The 16,558-nt window shown below is 27.5% G+C and overlaps 2 protein-coding genes across 6 annotated transcripts; both read right to left on the bottom strand.

Annotated features, from left to right (window-relative positions):
• Positions 1 to 507: 507 nt before the first annotated feature.
• On the bottom strand, positions 508 to 4,137 carry LOC112601786 (SNW domain-containing protein 1-like). The gene is made up of 5 exons (XM_025349564.1): positions 3,780 to 4,137; positions 3,541 to 3,694; positions 2,437 to 2,787; positions 1,486 to 2,375; positions 508 to 865 (listed from the first exon to the last, which is right to left on the bottom strand). The coding sequence occupies exons 1-5, from the start codon at positions 3,791 to 3,793 to the stop codon at positions 667 to 669; spliced, it is 1,608 nt and encodes a 535-aa protein (XP_025205349.1). The 5' UTR covers positions 3,794 to 4,137; the 3' UTR covers positions 508 to 666.
• Positions 4,138 to 6,095: 1,958 nt separating this feature from the next.
• LOC112601845 (TBC1 domain family member 10B) lies at positions 6,096 to 9,852 on the bottom strand. 5 transcript variants are annotated; one of them, XM_025349665.1, is made up of 9 exons: positions 9,036 to 9,847; positions 8,804 to 8,963; positions 7,554 to 7,653; positions 7,259 to 7,473; positions 7,011 to 7,191; positions 6,862 to 6,936; positions 6,688 to 6,802; positions 6,467 to 6,630; positions 6,097 to 6,375 (listed from the first exon to the last, which is right to left on the bottom strand). In XM_025349665.1, exons 2-9 carry the CDS (start codon positions 8,938 to 8,940, stop codon positions 6,262 to 6,264), a joined length of 1,101 nt encoding a protein of 366 aa, XP_025205450.1. In that variant the 5' UTR covers positions 8,941 to 8,963; positions 9,036 to 9,847; the 3' UTR covers positions 6,097 to 6,261. The 5 variants fall into 5 exon arrangements, with proteins under 5 accessions (XP_025205449.1, XP_025205450.1, XP_025205451.1 ...); XM_025349666.1 differs by having other exon boundaries at positions 8,804 to 8,966; XM_025349662.1 differs by having other exon boundaries at positions 6,262 to 6,375; positions 8,804 to 9,016; positions 9,107 to 9,852.
• Positions 9,853 to 16,558: the final 6,706 nt, after the last annotated feature.

The raw sequence follows: 16,558 nt of genomic DNA on the forward strand, positions 1-16,558 counted from the left end.
TTCCCAATTTAAAACCTCAATCAATAAATTTTCACATATTGATTACCAAATAAATGGCAATTTAAAATTTAACTATTTTGACCCAAACAGTAAACAGCTAATTAATTTGTAGTTTTAATTAGTTCCTAGCTTTTCTGTAATGGTTTCAATTATTTGATTGTAAAAAGTATACTAAGGGATGTGTAAACTGGGACCAACTAATTTTAGTTGAGTCAAGTATTATTATTTACGTGGAATAACATACACATGGTAACTAAAAATATGATGTTACATATGAGTCGTCTAGTTTCAAAGTGTTCTATCTCCATGTTCACTAAATTTAATTTAATTTAACTCAATCATAGGATATTGTACGTTTTGAAACTAAATGTAATTTTAAAGTTTAAAAATATTCTGGAGTTTGACTATTTTACTTGACAATAGTGAATTATTTGAATTTAGTGCTGAAAATTACATACTATGATTCTTCATGAAAATTGGAAATTCTACTAAACAAATCAACATTGATATGGAGATAAAATATTTATATAATTATAATTGTATACAAAAAATATTATTTACATGTTATTCTAGTGAATCTTTATATAAAGGCCAGTTTTAAAGATAAAAATGACATTCCTAAAATAATAGACAAAAAAACATTTTTAATTGAATATGAAAAATAAATTAATCTTTTCTACGACGTTTATCACGATCTTGTTGTTGTGGTTGAGATCTTTTAGATGCATGCTTGGCTTGTGTTAAGAACTGATCTAAACCAAATGGATCTTCTTCTTGTTGATGTTTTTCAAATTGAACTGGGCCAGATCGACCACTAGCTTTAGGATCGCGATCTGTTCCACTAAATTCTTTGTTTGGCACAAACCTAAATAAAAACAAGAATTATAATTTTATGAAAGATAAAACATTTAAAGTTAAGTTATATCTAAATACTTATATAGATTTAGTTAAGTAAAATTCCGGGTTTAAAAAAAAAAATTATTACATGTTAAAAAGCAAGATGTAAAATATTTTTTCATATAATTATTGTTTTTCTTTACATATTTTTAGTAATATAGTATAAGATTCTTTAAGCCCTCTAAATAAAATTGACTTCAATTTTTCTCTCAAATGATTTTCTTCCAGAAAAGTTTTTAATGCTAAAAACAAGCCAACTTTTGTTAAAATGTTAACTTTTCCAGCATTAAATCTTTTCTGGGAAGAAAATAGTTCAGAAGTAAAATAAAGTAATAGCCTAGTTCTGCAGAAATGTCACCCTTTGCAGAGAGTTTAATGAAACAACAAAAAAAAATGTATAGAGTAATTATATATAAAAACAGTTAAGATTTTGCCATGAAAGAATTAAACAATTTATTGAATTTTTTTTTCTTAGCATAGGGAAATTAACCTAAGCTTTGAGTTATTTAGTTTTGCAGTCTCTTAAATTAAAGCCTCATTTAATATTTGATAAAAATTAAGATTAGAATCTTATAATACTAAACTTACCTATTTGTTTTAGCAATTTTTTCTAAATCATCACCATACACTTCTTTATCAATATTAGCAGATGGACGATAAATATGTTGAGCCAAAGAGCTGTTTCCACGCCAAGGTTTATCATATACATTATACTCTTCATCATCACCAAATCCAGTATCCATACCTGCTGTTGTATTAAGCAAACGTTGATCATACTGAGTATCTCCTGTTTTTCTAGTAATTGCTGGAAGTCCAAGAGCAATTTGTTCGCTAATATCTCGATCCCGCAATACTTTGTTTTTACGGCTGTCGGCATTTCTAGCAAGGTTACGATCACGAGCTCTGTCTTTTTGACGTTCCAAACGTAATTGATCACGTTCACGAGATTCATCATTCTTAGCAGATCCAGGAAGCCGAATACCTGCTCTTTCTTCTCTGGCTTTTTGAGCCATTGCTCTAAGATGTTCTTCTTTCTTTTCTTTCTCTTTTTGTGCCATTTTCTTTTCTAACTGAGCTCTCATTTCAACAGCTTCTCTGGCTTTACGATCTGCTATGTATAAAGCTTCTGCTAACTTAGCAAATTTTTCATTTATGTGATTTTGTTGTAAACCTCGACCATCAGCAGCTAATCTCTTATCTAATGGAATTGTATAACCTTTAGCATTTTTCCAATTGGATATACATGGAGGAATTTTCCATTCTTTTTGTTCCTTAACAGATGTTTTTCTAGTAGGAGAATGCATTAAAGGCGCAGGAGGTGATGGAGGACCTCGAGGTATTTTTTTATTAATTTTGAATTTTGGTGGTTCCATTGGATCTTTTTGAGCTTCTACTAATCTTACTACGCGTTGTTTTGATCCGGAATTATATTCTTTTCCTTGTTCAGTAGGGGTATAACGGAACCATTGAACAGGAGCCTAGTCATAAATATTATATAAAACAAGTATATTCATAAAAATTGAGAACATTGTAACTTACAGGTTTATCTGCCGCTCGTACTGGCAATGCAGCTGAAACTTTAGAATTAGTCAACTTTTCCAGAGCTATTCTTGTTTTTTCAGTGATTTCTGCAACTTCTTCTGAATCGGGCTTTTGCAAAGAAGGATCATCTTCATTTATCACCTCAGAAGGAAGCATATCAGATAGTTTTGAATAAATCACTTTATCTTTTCTTTGACCTTGGCGAGCAATCACATCATATTTAACTTTACCATCAGAAGTTAACTGTAATGCAAGAGCATTTGAAACAGATTCTTTATCTTCTTTTCCCATATTCAATGGATATTGCGCAACTTGGATTTCCGGAAAAGCACCACCATCACCAAAATCCTGAAAAAAAAAAAGTTATTTTAACAAAAATTTACTATAATTAATTGAATTAAAAAAAAGTATCTCAGACAGGAGAAACTAGCTTAAGAAGAAGTCATACTCGCTTATGTCTTAATAACACATACTATACCTATAAATATACGTTTAGAAGTTTTAATTTTATGTTTCTAGCTTAAATAATTAAGTCAAATAACCTATTATTAAACTTAAAGGTAATACAATTATCTATGTTCTCTCATTGGTTTATTATATTAAAATTTTTAACTGAATTACGAACATTTTTAATATTATTATATTACATACTATAACTCGCTTAAAGATTAAAATATTGTAAAAAACCGACGAGAGTACACAGATCATGGTTTTATCTTTAAATTTGATAATAGATAATTTTACTCTATAAATAATGAAGAACTTCAATTTAAAAAATTGTATTAAGTTTTATAAAATTATCTAATTCAAAAGAATAATAAACTAATCAAATTAGTAATTACTCCTTTAAGGTGTAGTATAAATATAATATATATGAATATATTTTATTAAACATCAACAAATCTAATTTAATTTAAAAGTACATAAAAATTTGGCTGCTTGATGACAATTAATATTGTGGAAACAAGATTTTAACAACTATTTGTAATTAATTATTTGAGCATTAATTATAAATATTAATTGAACATATAAAATTATAACTAATAGTGAAAATACACAAAAATGAAACATAAAATTAAAAAACAATAATTTAAAATTTACTTCAATAGTTCTTGGTACCCATCCATTTCTGTTTCCATATGGTGGGATTTTTACTGCATACACTTCAAAAGTATTGTTTTTTTCAGCAAGTGTTTCGTTTGATTCGTCATCTTCCTCCAAATCTTGGAGGAACTGTGTGGGCGCTGGTAACACACTGAGGAATTATAAATTAACATGCGTATTTGGTATTTGGTTTTTGATTTTAAAGTGACAGAGCGATAAACCAAATTTGTATTTACCTAAATAAAGACATTATGTAGTCTGTCTTTTAAAAACAGATGTGACTATTAACACGTCAGATGTGAATTCGTGAACCACACACTACAAAGAACTATTATAGGCTAGTCAGTTACAGATTTGAGATTTTTTAATGATGCATGAACGACACTAACACTTATTACTTAATAACACACGTTACATGCACAAACTCATAACTTTAATATACTATGTCGTTATCTATATTCTACGTTTCTGTAGTTTAATCACAGAATAATCAGAAAGGACCCCATTCAGTGGTTTAATATCAATTATTAATGATAGACACAGCTTCACAGGACATTGATTGTTTGATTGAATATTTACTAATTTTTCACGAATAAAGAAATGGAAGGGGCCAGCCATTGATAAGGAAATTCTCATTTCTCATATCAACCATTAAGTACGTTTACCGATTCGTACGATAAGTTGCCTACGAGCATGCCCCTCATCAAAATTATATCCACTTAAAGATATCTTGTTCAAATTTAATTCATATTTCATTGCCAATACTCAATATCCTAGAATCTATAGATATTTAGACACCACTAAAACATGATTTTTTTCAAATTTATTTCATAATTTCGATTTCCTTTGTTTTATACTTTTTTTTTGTCCTTGAATCGCTTTAATCGGTCGCATTGTCCACAATTTGTCTATAAACACTAATTAGTAGGTTAACATCCAGGGTTGAAATGTGTCTTTCACACATCTTTAAAGGGTTTTAAATAAATATTTTTGTTTAAAATAAAAACATTAAATTGTACCTATATTTTTAGTCTCAGAGGAGCGATTTTATAATGTGTTTATTTTTTGTATTTTTGATGTGTAGGTATGTGTTAACAATAAGAAGTCAATAAAATGTTTCGATTTTGAATTTTGAGGGTAAGTATTAGGAAAGGCAAAAAAAAATAATTAAGGAAAGCTGGGAATTTCATGTTGGGTAATCTAATTTTTGATAAAATTGATCTTGTTTTTTTATATCAGAGAACTAATAACTATAGATAGGTACTTGAGATTTTCAACAATTTAGATTATTGTTTTATATTTACGATTAAATTTTCAAAGTATTTCTACTATTTTTAAGTATAAGAAAATTATTTATTTATTTTTAGTTTATTTCTATAAATATAGATAAAAAATATTAACTGGGTAAAAGTTGTTAACTTCTCAATTAAAAAATATTTAAAATGTTTAGTCTCAATATTTTATTATACATGCATTTAAAATTTAACAAAATTCATAAAAATTACAAAATTATTATAAACTGAATAACAATTTATTTTTAATAAAAAAAAAGTTGAATTAACAGGTTTTTGTAAGTTAAATTCTAGTTATAACCATTATAATATAAAACAAGTTTTTAGTAAAGTAGTTACAGTTTTGATAAAAAAGGTTTTGAAATTTGAAAAAAAAATTGTTTTTATTGTTACATTAAATTATGTTGTTAATCAAATAAATTCATTTAATCTTATAAATAAATTTTCAGGTACTATATGAAAAATAAAATTGACCATTTAAAATTGTATTATGGTTTATGACTCATATGAATAAATTTATGTTCTAAAGAAATATCTTATCAATGCCTCTCTAATTATGTAAATATTATTGAAACACGTAATTAGCAAACAATGGTACAAGAAAACACGTAGATATTTTCTTTACAATTCTCAGTCATATTAACCAGATAATATTTTCTGATTGAGCAAATTTCCTCTTAAATCAAGATTCATTCATAAAATTTGTAAGCATTGGGTTGGCTGAGTTTCATTAGAATTAAAAAAAATGAATACAGCATTTTTAATAGAATTTTATCATTTTTTTTTTTTTCAGAAATAAATACTTAAATACAAAAAATAGCATTATAAATACTTTTGTGCAGAAAATGACATTGATAATTTGGTTAGCATATCAATATAGGACAAGATAAAAAAAAATTCTGACTATTAAGTCCTTATCAAAATGTTTATAGATTTAAATGATAAACAAGTTCTTTAGTAAAATTAATAGTAGAATAAATAGAATTACACACACATTATGTATGCTGTTATAAAATTATTATATTATACTAAAAAACAATGCATTAATGATAAATTAAATTCAAGTTGTTCAAGAGAAACATTCATTTTTGAATATCTATTATAAGGTGATTTTAATAAAAAATACAGACTAGAAAGTAATAATTATTTTATTTACATTTAAGAGCACCAAATGAATTAAAATATATTAGTCAACAATTTTACTCGAGTCTCCTAGATAAAGTTTAAAATATTTAACAATAAAATAATAATTAATATAATATTATGAATATGGAAGACTAACAATTATTATATAAATTCTTTTTTGATAATATATAATATTAAAGGACCAGTTCAATATATATTTTATATATTAGATCAAGATTATACTCTTATTTTAACCTGTTTTCTTTAAGGTAACTTTTTGTAAAATAGTCATTGCAAGTATTCAGAACACGTCAGTTTCTCGAAGTTTTTTTGCTTCTTTTGTTTTTCGTCTCAACGAGGACTGTTGTATATGGTAATATTTGAATGTATCTTCAGGTATTTCTAATAGTATGAGCTATTAAGCCAAAAAATAAGAAATTAAATAAATATTTTTAACTAAATAATATATGTTAGTGAAATATAATTATAAATAAGGGTAAAAATACCTTTTTAATAATTTTTTCTTCCTCGAGCATATGTAAAGGTGGATTTCGTAAAGCTTCTAAAGTTTCACACATGGTAGGAAAACGTTTTTTGAGATCTGAATATGATTTTTCTGGTAATGATATTTTAATCATTATTAAACCCATTTTGAAAAACGTTTTAATGCCTACAATTAATAGAAAAAATAAAATTGAATTCAAAAGATGATTTTAAAATTATTTACCATCAAACAAAAATATATCCCAAAACCTCAACAAAGTGGGCCATGGCAATGTTCTTGTGAAAGCACATAAAAACCATTCAGTCATATACATAATTGGATCAATACTTTGCTTTTTCTAAAAAATGAAATACACAATTACAAATCATACATTAAGATGTAAGATCATATACTCACCAAAAGTTTATAAATTTTTGGTTCACGTTCTTTTAACAATGCAAAAAGTATATTACCATCTCTAATCAATGTTTCCTAAACATAAAATAAATACATTTAATTAAGCGATGCTCCCTTAATATGTACTTATTGTTTAAAATATCAGTTACCATTCCTGGACTGTAGTAATCACTAAGATAATCGTCACAAATTGCTACGAAACACCAAAATGCTTGCTCAGCTGGCATGTGCATGAGAAGAAATGCAGCAATTGGAGCTTGTGCTTGACAATATCCAATTACAGGGTTTAATATTGTATACGCTTTGAGAACATTGAATAACTCTTTTTGGCTTTTGAACAAAAATTTAATTAATATTAAATGTTATTAACATTTTAAAAATGTTTATTAGAATTTACCCAGTTCCATCGTTGTCGACAAACATCTCATGATATGGGAACTGTCGATGTAGATCTTTTCTAATGTCTTCAATCCATTTACGATCTCCTGGCTGGTCACATAACTTAAAATACAAATTTTTTTTTTGGTCCAACAATTTATTTGCTTTAGTCAAGTACAACCATGCTCTAGGCCTGATTGATTGAGGTATTCCTTTTCTACATCTGTTCTGTACCTAAAAAAAAACATTGTTAAAATAAAATGTTTGAAACATGTATAAGTAGTAAATAACAATTTTATTTTAAATGTTATTACTTTTCTAAAATTCCTAATCATTTGTTTATCCCAATTGGCAGTCATATTAAGCCATTTTCGTTCACGTTCTATTGTTTTGTTAGCTGATATCATGTGTTTCCTACAATTAAACATTTTGTCATAAAAATTTCACACAGCAATGAAATAATATGTAGGTATGTATTCAAGATTTCTGTAGAAAGTACAAAAAATGTTCTCATACATGAAACAGGGAGGAGTTAAAAACAAGCCAAATATACTTCCTTTATACATAAGCGTAACTAGTGAACTGTAATGTTGTTTTCATGCAATACCCTTAAATGCATAATTATATTGAATCAAACAGGAAGTATGCAATGTATATACTGTAGCATACCAAATAGTTAGGATGACCAAAAGAGGAATTAACTTCCTGTGTTCAATATTATTTAAACAATTGTTAATATACAATATTGCAATTATACAGTTATAATATACAACCCTGATTTGATTATAAATTAAAGTCTTTTAGATTGGGATAGTAAAAATTGAGGATTTTTTAAGTTTTAATATATTTGTTTTTTTTATAACCCAATTAGCCAAACATTTTAAATGATTATACTTATTAATCATATTTTATATTATTGTGTTTTATCAGTTATTTTAGTAAAACTTTCACAATGATAAAGAAAGTTTAAGAATTCTATTTAGAGGTCTGTAAGTGTCAACATTGATTTCACAATAATAATCAAGGTGTGGTCATACAATACAAAACAATCTATAACACATCACACTTAAGCTCTAATTTTAATTAGTTTCACTTAAATGATAATTATAATCTTATTATTTATTAGATATTATTTTAAAGGTAATCTTTAACATAATTTAACTAAATACAATAAATTTCATTCAATTAAAAGAAATTATGAATAATATTAAAATAAGTTTTTAAATTTATAAACAATAATTATCTTTTCTTATGTCATATTTCATGTTATATATTTGAATTAATGTTATCTATTTATGGAAAAAGAAAATGTTAAATATTTAATTGACTTGTTAGTAAAAAAATATTGAAATCATGACTATTATAAAAAAATTATGCGTAAAATATGCAATTATACCAATTTTTTTATTATAAATCACAATAGATATTGTCATTATGAACCACAAAAGCCATAGCCAATTTACTTATAGGTAGCTAATTCATGTCTTAGGATAAATTTTCATAAGATTAATATCAAAAGGGAAAATAGTCTCATAGTACTCATAGAAGATGGTGAAGCACTTACGATTCGTTCAGATATTGGGCACCACCTAGGAAACCATGTCTATCTGGCACTGTAGACACTACAGAACCGTTAGGAGCCAGCGATGAGCTGGCATCTGAATAGTTGTCTTCGTCATTGTCAACATATCGATTTTCCATTTTGTTAACAGGGAACGGACTCGCTGCTTTCATATTATTAGAATATTATTCCGTGTAATAAACGAATCCGAACGACCTGTACAGGTGAAACTTACTATAATTAATATCGATCTGTAGATACTCGGGTCTTAAAAACTGTCATTAGCATAGGAAGGTTTAGGTTTACCAAGGTGTTGTGATCTTCGAACACGATACTTATCTACACGACAAAACCATGAACAGCGAACAACAGTGTATGGTTAGTAAATAAAAATAAACTACGATTTAATATATTATGATAAATAATATAAATAAATAACACTAATAACAGTAATTTACGCACTGCATACGGACGCGGCGAGTCGGACGTAAGCGTAACGCGCGTCTTATGAGGATCGGTGGTGGCGCGCTGTGCGTGCACAGCTTTCTATTCAATCCATCACACGCGGCGGAAGATAACAGAATGATTAAGGTAATAGGTACCCACGAATTGCGATCGACAAGTGGCGGCGATGATTACGAGAACGGGATAACGCGAGTAATTCCGAGTTTTCCTATTTTTCTCGGTATTTTTTCTTCGTTGGTAGAGGCGGTGGGCATTTGATATTGTCGTCGAATGATAATGATAATGATAATAATAATAACATTAATATCGGTCGTTCGCCAAGGCCGATAGACAAAAAAAAGTGAGAGATCAGGGCCCGAGCAAGCGACGGACAACACTATCACTAATAACGCAACAGCACAAACCGCACACACTGCACGACGGTAAACGACTGATACGGCACAACGGCCGAAATGCCGAGTGCCAATCGGAGTGGTGTGTGTAAGAGTGCGGGGCAGAGTGGAGTGTGAATCGCCGACAGTGGACAAGTGTTGCTGTTGCGGCGGCGGTGACTGGCGGACCAGTGGTAGATAAATACTCAATCCGTAAGAGAAAACGTGTCGTTTGTAGGTTTACGATATCTCTCTGTTGTTTTCGCAGTACGGCAGACGGCAGTCGGCCCTACCCACATTATTTGATAATTATTGTTAATTATTATAATACTGTAATTTTATTATGCAAATACCACACGACGGAACGACAAAGCGACACTGTTATTATTACCATCGCATAGCGCGTGACGAATTCCAGTGCAGCTCACGGCGACGGGCCAAAAATATCCGCAACGTTATTTTTAAAAATAACATCAATTGCACTATTTTTGTATTCTTGTTACTCGTTACTCGTTACGACGTCGTCTCGTGACGAGTTCATCAAACCACGATTACGTAACGCTTATTATGACATGACATACCTACCCACCTTGTTGTTATTCATCACGTTTTAAACAATATTGAACATTTTATGTATAACGCTTATTGAGTCCGTTACTCGTTACGAATGTCACCGATAACTTAGTTGTGCGAGTGTGTCGGGCTAGTAATTGCGGAAGAAAGTCGTCTTCCGTAAATACGTCGAAATTGTTGACATTTCGATTGCGAACACTCGGCCAGAGGACGAGGCAGTGGCATATTTACGTCTGAAATGTCTGATGGCTGAGGTGGCAAGGTGATAGTAACTCGGGACCTTTGTTATTTTTATGTTTTAATGATTTATCTAACAGAGGTTTAGAGGTTTAAATGCAGTTTTTTTAGTGATATATCAATAACATTTTAAATATTTTTTTAGCTATTACGAATTAAAATAATCGTAAATTATAAATGAATAACGAAAAAAAAACCATACCTACATTAAGTAAATGTACTTATAAAAGCCATAATACGTATAAACCTAGTTATTTCATTTTCAAACTTAACCGACAAATAAACGATTTAGAACAGATTTTTGATTTAATCAGAATGACATTAGAGAATTGATCTACTATGTAGGAAAAGTAATATAAAGAGAAGAAAAGTAATTTGTTTTTTTAAATAGTCGGTTGAAAACGAGAAAATATGTAGGATAATAAATAACAATAATGATGGAAGTCGCAAGATTCACCAGCTGAATTTGAGAAGGTATACAAGGGGTCATGATTGAGCTCTAACTTGAATGTTTGGTTCTGTTGAAAATTATGACTCATCCGTAGTTTGAAGTATATATTATAACGATTATGGCTTGTAGCGCCGAAGTGTCAAAAAGTTTATGTTGCGGACAATATCTATTATCTACTATAACTATACCCATAGGCGTAATCTGGGAGGGAGAAGAGGGGGCAACTGCCACTCCAGATATTTTATTCAGAGGGCAATAGTATTGTTTAAGTTATAATTCAATTTCTATATTTTATCATAGAAAAATAAAACAGCATAATGCATTGTATAATAATTAATAATAATAGATTTATCGTTTAGAGTATTTTATATTGGGAGATGGACAAGTTAACATTGAACAAGTAATAAATTGACGAATTTTATGAAGGTGCATAGACGTGCGCAGAGTTACCGAACAGGTGCAGCACATATTTCTATTTTGTTGATGTCTGTTGATAACTTTTATTTTAAGGCGGCTCTTAGCGGTTGTTATTTAAGGGGGAAATTTTAGGCAATTTCTTATCTTGTCGTCGCCGCCCGTAATCTTTGTGTACAATGTTATTAATATGCAAAATATTACAATTTAAAAATGGTCAATAGAAAGATTAAAATATAGTTAAAAAACAATGTAAAAATGGATTAGTGTAAAGGCTTAGGGTTTTATTGAAATATGTTAATGATTATTTTTTTTTTTTAGTTGTACCTATATGAGAATTATAATTTCTAGACTAGACAATTTAAGGCCAATTATATTGTAAAGAGCAATAACAAATTTATTTTTAATCATAATTTTTACAAATAAGTAGCGTTTAGTAATTTAGAAATTTAGAACCTTCAAAATTTGAACATAATGTTTATTTTTAAAACGGATTTTTTTATTTTTATCTAACGTTGTCCAAAAATATTATTTTTATCAATAGGGTAGGTACAAGTGTATATATCGTAGATATTATATATTCACGATGGACGTTAATCGATCGTATTCGCAGGCGTATACATATCCGACATAATAATGATAATACATTTGGTAGTTTTTGAGCATATAGGACTTGATAGATGATTCCCAATAAGTGTAATATGTAGATATTTTCCGTTTGAACTTAAGAGTTTTCGGAGAATCGTCACACAACTACACGAGCCATGACTTATAAGTGTATTTATAACGCGTATATAATAATAATGATAAAACAAATTATTTATTCACAAATGATCTAAGAACACGCTTAATATTTTTGTCACAAAGCTAATCACAAAACACGGTAGGTACTAAATTATGACATTGAAGTATTCAACGAAAGTGGAACATAATATAATAGTATTATAGTATTAATTTCAGTCTTCAGGGCTTGCATTAAAAAAAAAAAAAAATGTTATACGTTACTTACGATTAAAACGTTATACAAATTTTGCGTTTATCGTTATTCAGAATTAAAATTTTTAATATATTTTATAATTTATATAGCTATCAAATAATTGGAAATTAATTATTATTTTTAATGACATACTATTTATAATGTCTTGTGTTTTGTTTGTTGATATATCATATATTTTGTTAATCGTTGTGCTTTGTTTTGTGTTATTTAATTATTTATGTTTATCGTTTTTCGTTATAATTACGTTTACAAATTTCAATCGTTTTTTTTGTAAAATATAACGTTATTATAACGTTTGCAAGCTCTGATTAATTTATTGCATCTAGTCGCTCATATAATGTTTTTTTTTTTTTTTTTTGTCTGTCTACAATATTATTGCAAATAATGTAGATACAACGAAAATAAAAAATTGAGATGTTTTTATATAAATATTTGTGTATCTGTTGTATTTATTTATATGATCATCAGTCATCACGAACTAAGAGGTTCGTGATGGTCATATATTTATATATATATTGATTTTGCCAATTTTGTACAGACTCCACCGATTTCTATCGAATTCGCTAGCTGTATACTCTTAGTTCTGTAGTACTTATTTACTAATAATTATATTGAGTTTTAAATTTAATTCTCTATGTATTAGTATTTAATATTTGTAAATAAATATTTATAAATTCACTTATTTAAACTATGTGAACCAATATTATCAAAACTAATAACTACGTAAATATTTTTTTTATTTTTAAAATATCTAAATATTGTTATTTTGAGTTATTTGTATGTTTTCTTTGAAATATATTAGTATATTAAACGAAAATATAAGTTCAACATTATGACTCATATAATTCCCGAAACTAAAAATAAAAACATTATAACTTATGTTCAATTTTATGTCTTTATTTATTTAAGTATGCAATATAAAGTTTACAAAGTTACTTTTTATTATTTTTATACATTTTAAGCTCGGCGGAATCAATAGATAAATATAATTATGAGTAGCAATCGGCGAAATTGATAACTCTTCAAATTTATAATATATTAACACTCTTTATTTTCGTCGTTATTACATGTATGTATGTTGCTATAACTGATATTATATGTCACGAAGTTATGGGAAATTAATAAATGTTTTACACGTGATTGTATTTTATTCAGGTAAATTTACACATAATATAATATTATATATTTATTCTGTTTATTTTTTTCAAAAAATATGTGTAATTCATATATGGGATACTAAAAATGGTTTAATTAAAAATATTTAATGTATGTAATGCTTGTACATTAAAAAATAAATAAATACGTACGTCATAGTTAAAGTTTGAGGATAGATGATTTTTTTAAAAATTTTATTTTAATTTGAGTATGTTTAATTTGTAATTGATAAATGACAATTAACATGCATTTATTTAGTAGATCACAACATTTTTGAGACATCTGGAGGGATTATCAGGAATAATGGAGACTCAGTAGTTGTTTACAAGTTGATTAAGGTAGGAGATTAGACGACTATAGAAGCGTTTGTAAAATAGTTTAGCTTCTTCATGAATTGTTTTAAATTTAAAATTGGAATTAATTGTAGAGATTTATTGCGAGGACATTAATTAAATTGCATAACGAAATATTTTGGAAAGTCTGAATGTTGTTGGTGTTGAATGTTTTTGCGTTTCCCCTAATATAAATACATATTATATTATACCATATTATATAATATATACGTAGCGACATTCATTGTTTGGAAAAGTTCTTTGAAAACTGAAAGATACTTAAACAGTAATATGTATTAAGTAACGTAACTAGGAAGGGCCATTTTCGAGAATGTTCTGAGCGTGTCCTGTTTTTAATTTTACCCTTTTCACAGCTCGAATGTATCCGTAGTTATATAACTTATATCAACAAATTATAATCAAAGTGCGTTTTTAATCAGCAGCCAAAACCTTCAATAGACAGAACAGACGATTGACTATTATAGTACAAATGTGCAATTAAATATATTATTTTTTACAATACCACGAACTATGGGAATAGAAATGGTGGGAAAATCATTTTCTATATTAACTTTGATTATAATTGAGAACGACTTCAACTTATTTATGGTCGATCTATAACTGTGAGTAATAAGCTGATGTATGAAGTAGCGTGATAATAGATAAGTAATTATACGCTTACATATGTTAAACATTTTTAAAATTTTTAAAAAACGTGTAATTTAATTATATACATATATACATATCATATTATTTTTTATAATATATATATATATATATTATATGCATATTATAAAAATTGGTATACTTACCTAAAATTAGAATGTGTAAAAGATAGGCGTAATTATGTGAAAATAATAAAATAATTAGTAATAACTAAATATATCTGGGGTATAAGTCATCTACAGTTCACTCTTTCATGGTGCATTTATGGTACTTAAATTAACTGGGATGCATTCGGGTTACGTCAAAAATACTATCTTTATTTTCTTAGACGCATTTAGATATCTTATTCTAAACACATTCGGGACATTAAATAAGGGTTATTTCTGGATGTACCTATTCAGGAAACTTCTTAATTTTCTTGTGGGTGAATAGAGGGGGTAATATGGTTATTTTTAATTTTATCTCATGAATTTTAATAATTATAATAATGTAATTTAATTTATACGGTAAACCCTTTTTTCTCCATTCTTACTTAAAATGTGATCTGTTTTTATAAGAGATTAAGAGAATTACAATGATATTGATATGTACCAAGGTGACAAAATACCTATAGATATGAATATAGATTTAAGTAATAAGTATAGTTTAAAATTATTATACTACATTATATGTAAAATATTATTATAATAATTAATTAAATAACGAGGCAAAATATTAGCAAATTATATTAAATTATATATTATATACATCTGCATAATTTTCCGCCGCCGATTTCGCATGATAATTAGATACTGAAAACAAATTGGAGGCCAATTTATCACTAGTTTTTGAAAACAATACAAATATTTTACAAAAAAAGTGTGCCTTTTCTTGAGAAAATAATAATCGCAAGTTAAATAATATTGATTTAGTTATTTGAAATGGAACTTTAAAAAAATTGAAATACTCAGTTTGGAATGCGATATATATATAATATGTATAATATATAACCTTAAATTATACCTCTTTATAAGTTTGTTGATAAATCCACTTTCGGCTATTGATTTTTAAACGACAACTCGTATATTTTTAATCTTCTAACTGGATTATTTGAATTTAATTTTTATATTTAAGTATTGAATAATATTGAGTGATTAATTTTTTATTTACAATAACTCTTGGAATTATATTAGATTACTATAAAGACATACCAATCACCTAAATTTATCTACTAACAGCTATAAATTATAATTTATTTATTATATATTTATTATTATTATTATTACTCACTTATTAAATGACTACACAGCAATACCATGGATTTAATTTGAATTTTTAAATAAAATGTCTGAGCGTGGATACAGTTGATCCTCGAGTTAGTGAAAAATGAATGAATTTGCCAAACATTATTATATGTATACTATGTAGATACTTGATTTTTTTTAATATGCTAAGTAGAAACTGAAATCCATATTATAATGATATACATATCACAATGTTAAATATTTGTATTTAGCTTGTCACTGTTGGGTGGACAGTCTCGGCAGTGTATGGCTGAGTTGGATTACACGATAGCTTGACGGGGAGGAGGGGTATCATGATTAGCACAATAGAGAACCTGACCTTCCTGCCACATTGAGTACGTCACTGGGTATAGTACAAAGTGACTATAAATGTTTATTATTAAACATTTAGAGAACGATGAGATGTATGGGTCATTTTTATGAGAGAAAAAAAAATTCTCACGGAGATAAGAGTTTTCGGGCTACATCAGTTGGAATTTTAATAATAGATCATAAACGTTTATGCAATATACAGGTCAACACAATCAGGGTTATACCGTATTCATTTTTTTTTTTAAATCTTATATTATAAAAAAGTAACTTATTTTTTATCAGGTTATGTAACATATTTTGTCTTATTTATGTTATTGGATGTAAATTAATAATGATCAAACTATAATACAGTGATGTTTAAATGTTTTGTCCTGTATATTACTGTTGGAGTGTGAACGTTTAAATTCCTACATTGTACAATACAAATATACAATAAATATCCTGTTATAATAGCTATTATTCTAAACTATCCAAAAAAGCTATTTTTAAATAAAAATTATTT

Source organism: Melanaphis sacchari, unplaced genomic scaffold, assembly GCF_002803265.2.
Source record: "Melanaphis sacchari strain LSU unplaced genomic scaffold, SCAv2.0 Contig7_pilon_pilon, whole genome shotgun sequence".
Lineage (NCBI taxonomy): Eukaryota > Metazoa > Arthropoda > Insecta > Hemiptera > Aphididae > Melanaphis > Melanaphis sacchari.